We start from the raw sequence: 14933 nt of genomic DNA on the forward strand, positions 1-14933 counted from the left end.
GGTTTTTTTTTTTTTCATTTTTACTTTAGTTATCATACCAGATGATTTTATTTCAGTTTTTTTAAAATCTTACCTCTGCCAATGAACTAACAATTGCTCCAACAAGGAGAGTCTTTCTTTAGCCTGTGTAGTCACAACTTCAGATCGTGTCTGGAGGTTGGAAATGGCCTGCATTGCTTTACCCTTGTTTGTGAGTTTGCGTGTGCCAACACTAAGAGAATGGATATTGTTCTTCAACATTTCAATATCATGACAGAGATCCTATAAGTACAAAAAAATACATATTAGACATTCTCGACAAGAAAGACAGTAACATGCTAGCAGCTGTGGTCTACAGGTAATTGCCAGGCTGTACCTTGACTTTCAACTTGACACAATGGCAAGTTCAGATGCTGTCCAGGAATTAGTGGTTAAAACCCATTTTCTACGCCTAGCAGCAAGCATATAGAAGCATATAGGACATATATATATGTCCAACAGATATAAGGTGATAAGGGTACACACTCAACTAGCCAATTACAAGTAACATCCATATGTGCTCTTCTCCTACAATGTATACTATACCTGTATCTAGTCAATTACATGTAGACTCCATATGTGCTCCTCTACAATATATCGAGTGCCTTGCAAAAGAATCACCCCTTGGCTTTTTACCTATTTTCTTACATTACAATCTGAATTTAAATATTTTTGTAATCAGATTTGTGTGTGATGCATCAGCACTAGATTGTCTAAGTTGGGGAAGTGAAGTGAGAAAAATATAGGTACAAATTAAATTTATGGCATAAAATAAATAAAAATTGCCATGTGAATATGAATTCATCCCTTTTGCTATGAAGCCCCTTAGTGAAAGGAAGTCCACATATGAGCAATCTAAGTGTTAAGTGTCACATGGTCTGTCAGTATATACTCACTTTTTCTGAAAGGCCAAAGAGATTTTAACATTATTAAGCAAGAGGCACCACTAACCAAACAACACCATGAAGACCAAGGAGATCTCCAAACAAGTCAGAGACAAAGTTGTTGAGAAGTACAAGTCAGGGTTTGGTTCTAAAAAAATATCCCAATCTCTGATGGTTCCCCAGAGCATCATCAAATCTATTATCATCAAAAGGGAAGAGTCGATCTAGTCTAATACAACTAGCCTCCTGCATACGTGCTCCTCAAATATATACAGTCATAGGAGAAACTGTTGGCATGCTTGAAATATTTCCAGAAAATGAAGTATTTTTCCTGTAACATTATTGCAAATAGGCTGGAGTCACACTTGCGTGTGACTCTCATGGATCACGTCACATCACCCGTACCTGTCGGCAGCTCTCCTGACAGGAGCATGTCAGCTACATAGAAATACATGAAGCTGACACACCCAGGTCAGGAAAGCAGTCCAGGCAGTGTGATGTGATCCTCGCATGTCTGACTCTAGCCTTAGACATATTTTATACACATTTATTTACTTTGTGTGTTTTGGAACAACACAACAAAAAAAAACTAAGAAAAAAGGCAAATTGGTCATAATTTCACACAAAACCCCAAACGTGGGCTGATCAAAATGGTTGGCACCTTTCAAAAATTGTCCCCTGGCAGAAAAAAGGTTCCCCACCCCTTCTGTAACCCATTGTAGCTATCATCCTGATGTAAGCCTACCCATTAACTGTCATCATAACATTGTGATGAGATACAAATAAATTGTTCTTGAGCAAATTACCTGGTGAGAATGTAGTACTTTGTACGTTTCCGATGCGGAGGAACAGTTATTTACCGGAAGAGCCAATGTCTTCTCAATATTCTCTAAAGACGTTTGAAGCTGTGAACAATTTCATGTGTTATCGCATTATACTTCTGATCATTTTCACCAGAAAACTAAAAAAATCACCAATATTACCAAATAGTAAATCAATAGGACATCTTGTTACTTTACTGAACTGTTCTTCCAATTTTAAGGATAATCTCTAAATACTAATAATTTCCTAAGACGAAATAACAGGAACTGAAAAGGTATTCACATTCGACAAGCCAGGAAATGGGAATCTAAGAGAACACAATCTAGATAAAAAATAGCCGTATAGGTAACATAAAGCCAGTTCTACACTTCGGTCTACCTGTCGAATTGTGTCATCAAACTTCTGTTGCTGTTCCACAATGCCCAGAATACTTTCTTCTACTCGATGAGCATGTTCTTTGAGCCCGTCCCAATACTTGACCATCTGTGATAGCTTGGCTTTTATCCGAGTCATCTCTGCAGAGCTTATAAATTCAGAAAATGTTTGGCTCTGTGCCTCGAGCGCTCTAACTGTATTAGATTTATTCTGCAGATCTTTCAGAATGTCCTATAAAAGTAGCGTTACAAGAAAACAGTGTAAGGATGAACTTGTCAAGCTTGAATGTTATATGGAAAATAGAATTTTACACTTTTCAGATGGATTTTTTTTCTGCCAAGTTTGAGTCAGCAGGTTGTCTACGGCATCCTAATGCAACTAAAATATCTTGTTTGGAAGTTTTTCTTAATCTGTACCTTGGCTTCCTTCTTAAATAATAGGTGCTCATGTGTGGACAGGCACATATTTCTCCATGTAAAACAGCACTTATTGGAGTATTTTCTTTAATCATTGTTCTGTAAAAATTAAGGTTTAGTTTTTTACCCCAGTGCAGCTTCACCCGTTGGCGTCACATTTTGTCCTTTATAACTAGAGATAAATGAACCCATGGAAGTTCGGTTTGGCAGGGGCAGCCAAACCGTATCTCCATGGGTTCGGACTTGGGCCGAACACCAATGAAACTCACTAATTGGCAGTGCGAGCCAGCCATAAACAGAATACGTCCGGGGGCGGGGGGGCACGGTTTTGCATTTTTTGGGGGGTTTCACATTTTATATGATTATGCTGTTGTTACCCATAGTGCGAGTCGTTCAAACACTGCAAGCAGCTCGCACTGGGCTGAGCACCGAGTGTACTCGAGCACAGCGCTGCATATGTGAAGCACTTGAACTCCGAACTCAAACTCTGCTTTTTTTTTGTTTGTCTTTAGTTGTTAGTGTTTGGCAGAAAACCAAACACTGTACCTCAGATTTACTTATCTCTATTTATAACCAACCATATTTTTTTTACTTTTTTTATTGTCACCTACTGGGAGCAATAACTTTTGACATAGTGGAAGGAGGAATGGTTGTTTTTAGGGAAAGAAATCCAGCAATTAAAAGGAAATCAATGGGGAAGAAGTTAAAAATATTTGCTTTAAAGAATCCAAAGTATTAAAAATAAATATTCAGACAGTGACATCAAAAGTGTAGGCAAGAGCCCAAGTGCACACCTAAAAACCGATGCGTTTCGGCAGTGCAATCAGCTATGCCTTAATCATGGTTATGAGTTGCATTTGTCAGTGCAATCATTTAGGGATACAAATAAATTGTTAACAAACTTATTAACTTTTTTTAGGAGGAATATAAACAAAGAACAATTCTGCCACTTACAGTATTTTTTTGCACTTAAAATTATACGTTCTACATAAAGGCCCTGTTTCATCAATTGTGAGATTTTTAAAGTCAGATTCCTTTTTAGTCCTGTGGTATTTGTTGATGTTTATAGTATCTAATTCATCAAAATGGCATCACGATTCATGAATTCGGAACAATGGTCTTTAAACTGGTCATGAACTGTTTTTGTTGGAAAAGTCTCAAAAAATTGCATTAAAATTTTGGCGTTATCGAAAATACTCCAGTAATTGGAGTGAAGTTGCGTAAAAGTTTTTGATTTTTTAAAAGTTAAAATTCTGTAGGGCCATACAAATATAGAGATATCATATTTAAATAGTTTTATGTTCTTTTATTTTGTATAATAAATACACACTTTGAAAAAAAAAAAAAAGTGTCATTATCATGAGAACCATCAGTTTTACATTTGTCTTAGAGGAGCGGTATGAGGGATAATTTTCTGTGTGACTAACTGTAGTTTTCATTGGTGCCATTTGGTAGCTCTTGTGACTTTTTGATCATATTTTTGATTTTTGACTTTTTGATCACACTTTTTGAGAGGCAGAATGAATAAAAAAACATCAATTCTACATTTATGTTTTAATTTTTGTAAAGAACAATCGGAAGTGCAAATGAAATGTTATTTTTATTTTCCAAGTTGATGCGATTACGACAATATTACGTTTATATAACAGTTACATGTTTCGCTAATTTTGAGCAAAAATTAACTCTTTTAAGAAACAAAAATCCTTTTTTTTAGGCTACCATATTCTGATACCCACATCTATTAAATTTTCTGCAGATACTGTCATGTAAGGACTCTTGCAAAGGACTGTATTATCGGTCGCAGTACTGTCCATGAAAAAAAAATGGACAGCACTGTGTTATTCAATTGGGCAGTGCAGATGAGCAATTTTTTCCAATGACCAAATCTTTCGGTGAAAAAATGCATAGAATGTTGAGGAAAGTCGGGTTTGTACCACGCTAATATCAAGATGCAAAGTTGATTAATTCATCTCTTTTATTCTATTTTTATTTTTATTTTATTAGCCGGAGTTCCCTGAGAACTCCAGGCCTGAGCAAGCACCTGGATACTTTTGAAACCGCGCAGATCTGGACTTTTACAGTCTGGGTCAGCCCATCACTAGTCTTGAACATCCGATCCATTAATCGCATTAGTAATACATTGCACTACTAATTTAGTGCAGTCCATTACTTTGCCTGTCAATGTTTGACAATCCTGTAAACCTGATAGACTCCACCTCTGATGGGATCTGATGTTCTGAGTTCTGAGGTATATGAGAGACACAGATGTCATTGTTGGACCAAAGCAACCATCCGCACCACACAATCGCATTGTGGTGGTGCTAATGTGCTGAAAGAGTGTGCAATTTCACTGTCAAACTCCTTAAATGTCCCTGTCACTAATGACAACAGAATATGAGGAGTTTAAGTGCTGAGATCTGAGCTAGGTCCTAGCATGCAAAGCAGTAGCTTATCTGTGTATAATTATCTGCTGCTGCGGATGGCACCAAAAAACTCCTGCGCCCATGCCATCTCTAAGGCAGAATTGTAAGATGAATTGTAGTAAACTATTTGAAATCTAGACATCATTTTAAGTCCACGATATGCAAGAGACAACTGTTGGCTGAATGATGCTTCAGCCAATTGTTCAGTCAACAGCCATTTCAGCCAGATCTCTCATACAGAGGAGTGCTTGGTCTCCATGACTGGCTGTGGCTTATCTCCAGAAGAGATAAAAGATCGGCAATCCAAAATTTGACATGATAGATCAATATCTTCCACAACAACAAATTATTCAGGGTTGCTGTGGCGCCCTGGACTGGCCAGGTGGTCGCGGACAGGCCCTTGCACAGACACCCGTCCCCCTAAAAAGTTAACAGCAGCCAACCTAAAAACCTTGATCACCCCTCTCGGGTCTTGACGTTCACACCAGGGGGCGGAGCTAGGTGGTTGACCACGCACACCGAGGAGTTCAGATAGCCCTAGGCGGGAAAGACAGGGCAGATTAGTTTGGGAGGTGAAAGTGAGAGGAGTAAACGTCTGACAGGGGTCTGGGTCATAGCCTGGACACCCTTTGGCCAAGAGGCAGATGGTGGTCGCCGCCTGCAGGAGCCGGGAAGACGGCCTGGTGGAACCGTAAGGGACCGGGACAGGGTAGTGGCCCGCCAGTACCGAACCGGGGAACTGACTGGAAACCGGAGCACAGAGGGGGGTACTCAGACCCTGAAATGAGGTCCCGAATCTACCGGACTAAGTTAATTCACTGATTGAGGTCTGGACTTTAGGTCCTTTCCCAACCAAGTCCCGACTGAAGACAACAGTCCAACGAGGGGGATAGAAAGCCACCGCTCAGGCAGAGAGATCCCACGGGCCAGCGTCTGTGAGCAAACGGGCTCTCCCGACAGACACACAGCCGGGGAGCGGACTCCCGTCGCTGAAGCTACAAAACAAGGTGCAGGAAAAGGGCGGGGACCACCAAACCGGGTGGGGGACCAGACGCAGCCGGCTGCGGGCACCGACTACCATCTTTTTGGTTTACCAGAGACTCCGGTGTACCTGTCAGAGTGAGTACAACTGTGCCCTCGGGCCGCGCACCGCCCCGCACCACACCAATCCGTCCGCACCCTCACAACCGGGCTTCGGGACCATCAACCCCCTACCCACGGAGGGGTCAACACCTGGCTGTGCAACACCGTCCCCGGGGGCCTAGTAAACAGCAGCGGTGGTGTCTACATTCACCACAACCCATGGGTGGCGTCACGAAGTTAACCCAAACCACGGCCCCGGCCGTAAACCTACCTACCAACCCACTACGTAGCGCTAGCATGCTTTCAGAGGGACGTGACCCCGGATCCGGAGGCGCTCGAGCCACCCACCAACGAGCCCGGATCCGAGCGGCTCGGCTGTAGCCGAGCGCGGGGCGGTACATTCCCATATTTTGCACATTGCAGTGTTGGCTGACCCTACCAATATTGGCAAGTTTGACCTACATAGGTCTAGTCTAATGTGTATGGGTGCCTAAATGTCCATTTGTGGGAATAGATTCAAGGATTAGACACGTTGAAAAGAGATCAAAATAGAAATTATATTGCCTCATGCACTCAAAACAAAAAATGTTAAAGTACAGTATAAATGTAACAGTATAAATGTTCACCTGGATACGTGTGACTTGCAGTTCTGATGAAATATTAGACCGTTCTAGATCAGATAATTCCTTTTCTCTTGCTGAAATCCATTTGGAATGTGTCTCAAAATCATGGTCAAACTTCTCCCAAGCATCTTTAGTTATTTCCATTTTCTTAATACTTAAAAAAAAGAAACAAATAAAATAAATATATTTTACAAAATCACGTACATAAAAAAAACAAATATGTTCATCTAGCAAGCAGATTGTAAACCCTATATATTTGTGATCGCCAAAGTGAGGAAAGGTAAAGCCATGTACAAGTTATGTTCAAAATGATGTCCTCGTTCTGGTTTCTATTAATGTTCTTTGCACTTGTGCTGTCAATGCTTTTCGCTGACAGCACATGGACACATTAAAATCAATGCGTCTTTTCTCATGTCGATTTTTTGTTTGTCAATTGATGGTCAAAACCCTCCACATTTTTTACTTGTAGTTTTTTGATCCAATTTGTGGACTATATTACATAATCTATGTTGAATTCATGTAATGTTCATTTCTTCACCAAATTGTTACTAGTAGAAGTTTTGGAAAAAATGTTTGCATGCAAGTAAGATGAATAATGGATGAGTGGTGCAATTGGACACATGGACCAAAAAAAGCACTTTATCGACTACCTACAGTACAGACCAAAAGTTTGGACACACCTTATTTCAAAGAGTTTTCTTTATTTTCAGGACTCTGAAAATTGTAGATTCACATTGAAGGCATCAAAACTATGAATTAAAACATGTGGAATGAAATACTTAAAAAAGTGTGAAACAACTGAAAATATGTCTTATATTCTAGGTTCTTCAAAGTAGCTACCTTTTGCTTTGATTACTGCTTTGCACACTCTTGGCATTCTCTTGATGAGCTTCAAGAGGTAGTTACCAAAAATGGTTTTCCAACAGTCTTGAAGGAGTTCCCAGAGATGCTTATCACTTGTTGGTCCTTTTGCCTTCACTCTGCGGTCCAGCTCACCCCAAACCGTCTCGATTGAGTTCAGGTCTGGTGACTGGAGACCAGGTCATCTGGTGTAGCACCCCATCACTCTCCTTCTTAGTCAAATAGCCCTTACACACCCTGGAGGTGTGTTTGGGGTCATTGTCCTGTTGAAAAATAAATGATGGTCCAACTAAACGCAAACCGGATGGAATAGCACACTGCTGCAAGATGCTGTGGTAGCCATGCTGGTTCTGTATGCCTTCAATTTTGAATAATCCCCAACAGTGTCACCAGCAAAGCACCCCCACACCATCACACCTCCTCCTCCATGCTTCACGGTGGGAACCAGCCATGTAGAGTCCATCCGTTCACCTTTTCTACATAGACACGGTGGTTGGATCCAAAGATCTCAAATTTGGACTCATCAGACCAAAGCACAGATTTCCACTGGTCTAATGTTCATTCCTTGTGTTCTTTAGATCAAACAAGTCTCTTCTGCTTGTTGCCGGTCCTTAGAAGTGGTTTTCTAGCAGCTATTTTACCATGAAGGCTTGCTGCACAAAGTGTCCTCTTAACAGTTGTTCTAGATATGAGAAGGTGTGTCCAAACTTTTGGTCTGTACTGTATCTTTTGTAGAACTTGTATTATGTGAAATCTCTAGGTTGAATCATGCTGCACAAACAACAGACAACACAAATCAAGAATAAGCTCCCTTATTAAAAATGCCCACTTTTCACTTTGAAAAGCTACAGTGTTTTGGAGAAAACATGGTGTCAGGGACAAGGTGACTGAGAAGATTAGTCACTTGGGCAGGACCTCACCAACTTTTCACAGACTTTGTTAGCTAGACAGTAAACAGGAGAGATCTAGCAGAGCCACAAGGTAAGAAGTCAGCGTGAAGTATGTTTCTCCATAACGTCATATAGAGGTTTGTAATAGGGTGATTCTGGCCCTGATGCATGCTGCCCACGGTTTTAGCAGCATGAATCGCTAGCATAACATTCCCCAAGGTCTAGTTCATACAGATGTATTTTGGTCTGTGTGTAGTTCAGACAGTACAGAAATATATGTAAGTCAGTGGCACAATTTAATTAAAGGTTCGCTCGCTGGGAAGGTCCAATAACCATGGACTTTGCCAGCATTATAAAACCAGCCTCCAGCTGTCTGCTTTACCTTTGCTAGTTATCAAAAATAGGGGGCCCCCACTTCATTTTTTTTAATATATTTACTTCTTTATTTATTAGGTTAAACCAGGATAAACCCTTGCCATGTGAAAGGTAATAAAGGGTGCAAGTTTATAATATCTAGAGGGATTGTGACATTATATACCTTCAGGATACCTATCTATTCTATCTACATAATATATTTTTGTCATCTATCTTTTTATAGCTTTATAGTAGTTTTTTTTCCTTCAGTATGTGTAAAAATCGGATATCACATGCATGGTCCGTGTGTCGTCCGATTTTTTTTTTCGTACCCATAAAGTGGCATGGACGAGTCTTGGACAATTTTTTCCTCAGTCAGATTACAGCTGAGGAAAAACTCGCAGATGAACACTGTTTCAATGAATATCATGGGTGCGAGTGCAGTGCGATGTTTTTCCACAGTTTTTCAACAGTCTGTCTAAGATTATGTGCCCACGATGTTTTTTTAGGTGAGTGAACCTGTGAAATTTTTCAAAAAGAAGATGCTTTATGAAACGCCAATGTTTTTTTCAAACAGAAGATACACTAATTTTAGCATTTTCTTAGTGTTTGCTGTGCACTTTTTTACATTTTTACAGAATTTCGGTGTTGTGTGTTTTACTGGTGATTTCCAAGTGTTTTCTTTATCTCCAATCAACAATGAAGAAACTGTTACAATTTTTCAATCCAAAACACTGCGAAATGCTTAAAAAGACAACTGGGCATCTTTACAACCTTGCCATTTACTTGTATTTATAGAGCATCTTTAGAGTGGAAAATGCATGAAGAATGGTCAGGTCACTTTTCACTTGGCATGTTTGAAAACCAAAAGCGGTTAAAAGATGCTCGGAAGCCTGAACATATGTGCAGTAAGTTGTTTCTATAAAGAAATGCATATGTTCATTCTTTTGAGCTTTTTCTGGACACTTTTCAGATAAGCAACGGAGTAGACCCATTAGAAATAAACATTATGTGCACATACCCTAAAAAGGGTCACATGCTTTATAGTAAAAGATAAAGGTGGAGAGAGATGGAAAACAAGCAGGTGGGAAGGTGAATTTAAATGATTAGTCCTGCCATGATGCCCGAGTGCCTGTACTTGACTTAAACAGTCATTCTGCATTGACAGTCCTTTTAAGATCATCTGAAATCAGCCTCAGACAGACATACTTTTGAGCCAGGGTATCCTTTACATGTTTCACATTGTCTTGAATAGATCTTGTATTTTCCTGCACGTGGCGTTTGCTTTTAATTCCCAGCTTAATATCAGATGATTTCTTGACAAGGCTTTCTGCTTGGCCTGAGAGATCTTCACTTTGCTTACAAACCTCCTGTAGAAACAACATATTGTCAAATTACATAAATGCTTTGTACAGTCATGGCCAAAAGTGTTGGCACCCAAAATTGTTCTAGAAAATGAAATATTTCTCCCAGAAAATTATTGCAATTGCATATGTTTTGTTATACACGTTTATTTCCTTTGTGTGTATTGGAACAACATACAAAAAAGAAAAACTGAAATCTGGCAAATTGCACATAATTTCTCACAAAAACCCCACAATTGTGCGGACAAAATTGTTGGCACCTTTCCAAAATTGTGGCTAAACAACTTTGTTTCAAGCAAGTGATATTCGTTCAAACTCAGCAGTGGCAAGTAACAGATGTGGGCAATAAGAAAATTACAACTGAAACCAGATAAAAAGGGGAGAAGTTGACTCAATCTTCGCATTGTGTATCAGTATGCCACACTAAGCATGAAGAATAAAGAGGAGAAGAGAACCAAAATTGTTTAGAAATATGAACAATCTCAAGGCTACAAGTCCATCTCCAGAGATCTTTATGTTCCTTTGTCCATAGTGCGCAACATAACCAAGACGTTTACAACCCATCGGACTGTAGGTAATCTCGCTCAATGTGAATGGCAGAGAAAAATTGTTGAAAGGTTGCAATGCAGGAAAAACCGGGTGGTGAGTAAGCAATTTTTGCAATTACATGTTTTGTTATACATACAGTATGTTTATTTTCTTTGTGTGTCATGGCCAATAGTGTTGAAATTATTCACGGAATAAAGTATTTCTCCCGGAAAAATATTGCAATTACACATCTTTATTTCCTTTGTGTGTAATGAAACAACATAAAAAAAAATCAAATTTGCCATAATTTCACACAGAACAGGACCGGACAACTTAATATTTGGTTGCACACTCTTTGGAATGAATAAGTATAATCAATTGCTTCCTATAGCTATAAACAAGCTTCTTACACCTCTCATCTGGAATTTTGGCCCACACTTCTTTTGCAAACTGTTCCAGGGGTCTCATATTTAAAGAATGTCTTCCAAACAGCAATTTTAACATATCTCCACAGGTGTCCAATGGAATTTAGATCTGGACTCATTTCTGTTGTTAGCTACTTCAGAACTTTCCAGCACTTTGTTTCCATCAATTTCTGGGTGCTTCTTGAAGTATCTTTTGGATCATTGTCCTGCTGGAAGACTCATGACCTAGGACACAAACCCAGATTTCTGATACTGAGCACTACATTGCCAGCCAAAATCCTTTGGTAATTTTCAGATTTCATGATGCCTTGACAACAAGCAAGGCACCAGTGCCAGAGGCAGCAAAACAACCCCCAAACATCTTTGAATCTCCACCATATTTGACTGTAGGTACTGTGTTCTGTTCTTTGTATGCCTCATAACATTTTTGGTAAAGAGTAGGATGATGTGCTTTACCAAAAAGCTATATCTTGGTCTCTTTTGTGTAAAAGACAAGAAGGATTTTGGCTTACTCACATACATTTTGGAAATCTGCAGTCTAGCTTTTTTATGCCTCTGTGTCAGAAGTGGGGTCCTCCTAAGTCTCCTTCCATAGCGTTTCATTTAAATGTTGAAGGATATTTTGTGCTAACACTGATGCACCCTGAGCCTGCAGGATAGTTTGAAGTTCTTAGGAATTTGATTGAGATTGTTTATTCACTATCCGGACTATACTGTGTTTCAACCTTTCAACATTTTTTCTCTGCTGTCTACGTCGAGGGAGATTAGCTACAATGCCGTGGGTTGTAAACTTCTTGATTATGTTGCACATCATGGACAAAGGAACATCAAGATCTCTCAAGATGGACTTGTAACCTTGAAATTGTTGATACTTGTCAACAATTTTGGTTCTCAAGTTCCTAGACAGCTTTCATTTTTCTCTGTTTTACATGCTTAATGTGGCACACTGACACACAATGCAAAGATTGAGTCAACTCCTCCTCTTTTTATTTGGTTTCAGATGTGATTTTTATATGGCCCACACCTGTTACTTTGTACAGGTGAGTATGAACGAATATCACATGCTTGAAACAAAGTTGTTGAGTCACAATTTTGGAAAGGTGCTAATAATTTTGTCCGGGCCATTTTTGTGGTTTTGAGAAAAATTATGCCTTTTATCTGATTTTTTTTTGAGTTGTTTCTATACACACAAAAGAAATAAACACATGTTAATTGCAATAATTTTCTGGAAGAAATGCTTCATTTTATGGAACAATTTCAAAGGTGCCAACACTTTCAGCTATGACTGTACATTAATTAGAACATTAACTGTCCAGTGAAAACAAGTTAACACTGACCTACAGAAGAGATGATAAACTCACTGATCCATTTAGACTTGCACTGACAGGCAGAATGGGTAACATTTACACCCATTACAAAATGGTGTGGCAGGTCAGACACCCGACTATCACACCACCCATACTCTATGGGGCTGGTGGAAATATTTGCGTGCAGCACTTGGCAGCCCAATGATGAGTGCCTGGAGCATAGGATGCACATGCACACTGCCACTCCATTCTAACAGGGATAAAAGTGCCAGATTCTCCCGATCGATGATTTACCTTCACTGATCAACAGATTATCACCTATCCTGTGGCCAGCCCTTTCATGACCACTGGAACCTAAGAGTAAAAAGTCCGCAAATTCTGCCATAAATATCTACAAAATATCCATATCTTAAGTTAAAGCACAGTGATTTGTCTATTACCTTTGTCTTCTTCAGTTCAGATGACAAATTCTCCAATGTCCCAAAGGTGAATGGTCGTTCGAGCAAAGGCTCCATCTGCTTCAGGTTCTGGGCAATGGATTTTTTGCCTGATTCTATTTGTTCCCAGTCATGCATTGTATCCTTTGTAAATATATAGAAACAAAATATTTTTTTTAACAACAGAGAGGGAAGAGGTTCTGAAAAATTCTTTTCTGCTAGATGCCACACGACAGACCACAAAAGTGTCTTACAAATGTATGGTCGTGATGAGCTGACAATATAGGGGATTGAAAGTGAAAGTCCTTGAAAGTGAGCCACCCCCCTAGAGTTCGAGTTCGGTTTGGTTTATCGACCGATGGACAAGTTCGTCGAACGTTCGACGAACCAATTCGAACCCCATTGAAAACAATGGCAGGCAAACACAAACACATAAAAACACATTATACATGTACACATACAGTTAATAAACATTGCCATTACACTTACAGGTCCCCGCGACGCATCCTGCACTCTGTCTCCCGCCGCTTTTCCTTCCAATAATCGCTGCGTCCTCCCGGTAACCAGCACTGATGATAGGACCTTCCGTGACATCAAAATAGCATGTGACCAGTCACGTGCCTATTATCTCATTGGCTACAGACTGGTCACATGGCTAGACGTCATGCTAGGTCCTGTCAGTGCATCTCTCCGGTACGCGGTGCTCGTTCCAGCATCTCCGTGTACCGGCGAGATGCTCTGGCGCATGATCGGCTTCCTCATTCCTGCATGTGGGCGCTCTTTACAGAGTCAGCCCACATGCAGGGACTGGCTGCCACAGCCGGTAAATAGCGGCACCGGGAATCACGTGATCAGAGATTGCCGTTGCTATAGTAACGGTGGCAGTGGTGACGTCACCGATTACAGCTCGCAGCCTCTGCTCGCTCTCACTGAGTGATTAGACTGCACGGGGAGCAGCAGCATCTTCCTCCCATGCAGTGCTGTCTGATGTAGCAGAGCTGCATGAGTTGAAGGAGAAAGAAGAAAGAAGACCAGGATCGTGGAGGGATGAGAGGGAGTAATAAACATGGAGTCTCAAATGTGTCTGTGTATTTATTCTATTATAGTATTTTTTCTCTGTGTGGTGTCTTTTTTTTAACCCTTTATTGGAGATTCTTAATGGCAGGGTCAAACGTGCCTGACATTAAGAATCTCTGGCTTAATACTAGCTAGTAAAACAAAACTTGTATTAACCCATTATTACCCAGCAAGCCACCCAGCTTCGAGGCTGCTGGAAGAGTTGCATACAGCGCCAGATAATGGCGCTTCTATGAAAGCGCCATTTTCTGGGGCAGCTGCGGACTGCAATTCGCAGCAGAGGGGCCCAGAAAGCTCGGGCCAACATGTGCTGCGGATTCCAATTCCCAGCTGCCTAGCTGTACTTGGCTGGACACAGAAATTGGGCGAAGCCCACGTCAATTTTTTTTTAAATTATTTCATCAAATTCGTGAAATAATTAAAAAAAAGGGGCTTCCTTATATGTTTGGTTCCCAGCCGGGTACAAATAGGCAGCTGGGGGATGGGGGCAGCCGTACCTGCCTGGTGTACCTTGCTAGCCTACAAAAATATGGCGAAGCCCACGTCATTTTTTGGGGGGGCCAAAAAACTCCTGCATACAGTCCTGGATGGAGGATGCTGAGCCTTGTAGTTCTGCAGCTGCTGTCTGCTCTCCTGCATACACTAGTGAAAGAAGCATGCTGAGCCTTGTAGTTCTGCTCCCCCTGTCTCTCCCTCCAGCATACAGTCCTGGATGCAGCATGATAAGCCTTGTAGTTCTGCAGCTGCTGTCTGCTCTCCTGCATACAGACAGACAGCAGGCAGCAGCTGCAGAACTACAAGACTCAGCATACTCCATCCAGGACTGTATGCAGGAGTCTTTTGCCCCCCCAAAAAAATTACGTGGGCTTTGCCATGTTTTTTAAATGCTAGCCAGGTACAGCAGGCAGCTACGGGCTGCTCCCAACCCCCAGCTGCCTATTTGTACCCGGCTGGAAACCAAAAATATAGGGATGCCCCTGGTTTTTTTTTTAACTATTTCATGAATTTCATGAAATAATTATTTCGCTTCGCCCAATTTTTGTGTC

General features: G+C 40.7%; 1 protein-coding gene across 12 annotated transcripts in view; it reads right to left on the bottom strand.

Moving 5' to 3' along the window:
• Positions 1-14933, bottom strand: part of SYNE1 (spectrin repeat containing nuclear envelope protein 1) — a 672549-nt gene that overhangs the window by 360675 nt on the left and 296941 nt on the right. For all 12 annotated transcript variants that reach the window (XM_075339554.1, XM_075339558.1, XM_075339562.1 and 9 more), the window contains 6 exons: positions 12814-12954; positions 9959-10119; positions 6648-6798; positions 2103-2330; positions 1709-1807; positions 74-261 (listed from right to left, as the gene is read on the bottom strand). In XM_075339554.1, coding sequence (XP_075195669.1) covers positions 74-261; positions 1709-1807; positions 2103-2330; positions 6648-6798; positions 9959-10119; positions 12814-12954 — 968 coding nt within the window. The remainder of the gene's footprint in view (positions 1-73; positions 262-1708; positions 1808-2102; positions 2331-6647; positions 6799-9958; positions 10120-12813; positions 12955-14933) is intronic.

Source organism: Anomaloglossus baeobatrachus, chromosome 3 (genome assembly GCF_048569485.1).
Source record: "Anomaloglossus baeobatrachus isolate aAnoBae1 chromosome 3, aAnoBae1.hap1, whole genome shotgun sequence".
Taxonomy (NCBI): domain Eukaryota; kingdom Metazoa; phylum Chordata; class Amphibia; order Anura; family Aromobatidae; genus Anomaloglossus; species Anomaloglossus baeobatrachus.